This window comes from Misgurnus anguillicaudatus, chromosome 11 (genome assembly GCF_027580225.2).
Source record: "Misgurnus anguillicaudatus chromosome 11, ASM2758022v2, whole genome shotgun sequence".
Classification (NCBI taxonomy): Eukaryota; Metazoa; Chordata; class Actinopteri; order Cypriniformes; family Cobitidae; genus Misgurnus; species Misgurnus anguillicaudatus.
The window spans coordinates 2,512,161-2,515,036 of NC_073347.2; the positions used below are offsets into that span (position 1 = coordinate 2,512,161).

Here is a 2,876-nt window from a genome sequence, read left to right on the forward strand (position 1 = left end):
ATGATTTGTCTTGAGCCTGTGATGCTGGGGTTAGTGACGGGGTTTGGGTTTAGGTTTCATTATTGTTAGGTTATGCATGATTAACTTCATATGAATTAGCAAACTCATAAAGTATGTACGAATTCTTATAAGATCACACTGGTATACCACAATGCATTAAATAACTGAATGGCTTGACAGTGAAACATAGAAATTTCTTTTAAAAGAGCAAATTAAATTTGGTCATATCCAGTAATGTCACTATTGGAGAAATAAGAGAGGGGGGGGTTAAGCAGAATCAGTGGAGAGAGAGAGGATGCCCTTCAAGGTAATTACGTTAAATTTTCTGCTATTAAACATCTTTAGAATGAACAGAGTAGATTGCAGATATAAATACAACACTGCCCTCTACTGTACAGTATCTAAATGCTGTATACTGTTGTTCATTTCCAGCATACTTCACATACAGACTGACCTGACCGTATCTAAAGAGTGAAAAACTAGAAATCGTGTAAGATATGCTAAACAAGAAACAAGAACAGAAACTTAAAATTAAAACTGAAATTAAGTGAGCAGTTTAAACACAAAATAATTCAAGAAGCTGTCCATATAGCCTAAAAGTACATAAAGTAGGATCTAGCACCCATAAATACAGGTATACAAATTTTTAAATGGGTTTTTTAGGTTTACTTAACCAGTACTTAAGGAAATCTAATTTTATCACATAACACACTTTTAATATTCTTTAATTATTCCGTTATTTCAGTTTCTATATTCATACGTGGGATCATTTTTCTTTTTTATATTTTGACAAATGACATATTCATTAAATAAAGTAAAGGTGAATATAACAGCATGCTGTCTCTATGCGCAGACAAAGTCCATGTCCTAGAGAAAAAAACAATGATGAATGCATTTTCTGGAAAAGTCTAACCATTTTTTATATTTCATGTTTTTCACACTTACTGTAGTTGGGATCTCAACCGGTTTCTTCTCAAATATGTGGGTCTCATTTACATAGTTACTGGGAAAATATCCAAGGACACCCATCTGGTCAACATAGCGTTCACCGTAAACCTACAAAGAAAGAAGCTGCCATGATTTCTAGATTTGTATTGAGGAGACAAACATGCCATTCTGATGTTTAAAGTATAAAATAAGAAATGTTTTGTGCAGACACGCACACTACCGAACCAGAAGACTCCGGATCCATCTACTGGTTTGAGTTTAGAATACACATAGATCGTCTGACCTCTTCTCAAGTTTATGTATCTGCAGTCTGAAGCGGTGTAGTCATCTAAAGCTTTGGCCACTGAAATCACATCTAAATGAGACACACATGGCTACATAAATTAAATATATCTTAGAAACCTAACATTACATTAAAACAATACCAAATCAAAACTATCAAATCATTATCCACAGTACCATAACGTAAAAGGTTAGCATTGTCTTCTGCATATTACTGTTCTGCTTTGTAATTATTTTGTGTGTGTGTGTATTTATAGTGTAAACTTACATGAACAATCCATGTCTGCACAAACCTTTACTTTTGACAGTTTCTCCACTGGAAGAGCATTTGCCAATTGACATAAACCACCAACACAAATCAAAAGGAAAATCCAGCCACTTAATGTGTCCATTTTTGACTATACGGAGGAAAGGTCGCTTCTTACTTTCCCTTAGCAGCTGAGATGTTGACTGTGAGATGTTGAAGGAGTCCAGCTGCACATTCCAGCTTCAGTGGAAAACAAGACTTGTTTTCATTAACTCTCTTTCCTGACTGCTAAATACTCTCTTGATATAAATAAATCAAATCTATACTTTCGTTTGGTAACACTTAATAATGATAATTCATAAAAATGAATTAACAAGCATGCATAGCTATTTATTTAGCATTTAATTATGTAATCATTTTTAATCATATCAGTGTTATCATTTTACCATGGTACCCCTTTTCAACAGAGATATGGGTATTTCTTTATTTACATTATATAGTAGATATCTATTTTTAAATACATTGCTTTTTTTTCAGATACAGTATGTCTAAAATGTTAAAGGTGACATAGAATGATTGAACGGGGGATTTATCCTTGTTCTGTGATGTGACATGTAGACAAAAAAAATTGTTTGTAAGCTTCCTAAAAACCTCTCTCAGATAGCTCTATTAGGGTGGGGGAATTTAAACAAGTGGTTTTGCACCTATTTGGCTCCCCCTACTGGCTTAACTTGCAATCTCATTACTGATTGGCTGACTTTGCTGCCACTCTAAAAATGTAGCCAATTATTTTAAAGTGGAGGGGCAGTTAGATGCCTGTGATGTCATAAGCATCAGTTTTTCAGATTGGGCTGTTTTCTGGCTGACATTTCTAAAAGAGGAATTTCTATGAGACTGAGATGTTAAGCATGTCTAGCACTATGTTTGTGAATGTGGGTAGACTACCATTATTCAACAAAGACAAGATAAAAATGGTTTTTCATTCTCTGTCCCCTTTAATTTACTTATTGTGTAAAAATGGAAAACTTCATAAGCATCATCTTGTTGAATAGCAAACATACTGTGGATAAGTTGTTCACACAAATAAAGTTTTATTAAAACAATCAAAACCTTGCTGGGAAGGTAAGCAGATAAATAATATCAGTCATGCTGAGTCCCAATTCGCATACTATCCGTCCTAAATAGTATTCGAAACTAGAATTAGTACGTCCCAAAACGTAGTATGTTGAAATGAGTATCCCAAAGATACCCGGATGGTCTACTATTTCCGGTTAGATTTCGAAGTGCAGATCGATCCACACTCAAACGGCTAATATTGCCCACAAACCATTGCGTGCGGGAGGGAGGAGCTTTGTGGTGATGTAAATGTGGCAGCCAGACGCAGCAGCGGAGATGCGCC

At 35.0% G+C, this 2,876-nt stretch overlaps 1 protein-coding gene across 1 annotated transcript; it reads right to left on the minus strand.

Annotated features, from left to right (window-relative positions):
• Positions 1–296: 296 nt before the first annotated feature.
• LOC129416271 (otoraplin) lies at positions 297–1,719 on the minus strand. Its single transcript, XM_055170569.2, has 4 exons — positions 1,499–1,719; positions 1,164–1,303; positions 946–1,056; positions 297–867 (listed from the first exon to the last, which is right to left on the minus strand). Exons 1-4 carry the CDS (start codon positions 1,620–1,622, stop codon positions 844–846), a joined length of 399 nt encoding a protein of 132 aa, XP_055026544.1. The 5' UTR covers positions 1,623–1,719; the 3' UTR covers positions 297–843.
• Positions 1,720–2,876: the final 1,157 nt, after the last annotated feature.

What these genes read in the sequence shown, in the direction of transcription:
- LOC129416271 (XM_055170569.2), bottom strand. Translation starts at nt 1,622, where the DNA reads ATGGACACATTAAGTGGCTGGATTTTCCTTTTGATTTGTGTTGGTGGT. An exon ending in GAGTCTTCTGGTTCGGTAGT is followed by an intron (nt 1,057 to 1,163) that starts GTGCGTGTCTGC and finishes CTTTCTTTGTAG; the next exon opens with GTTTACGGTGAACGCTATGT. An exon ending in CGGTTGAGATCCCAACTACA is followed by an intron (nt 868 to 945) that starts GTAAGTGTGAAA and finishes TTTTTTCTCTAG; the next exon opens with GACATGGACTTTGTCTGCGC.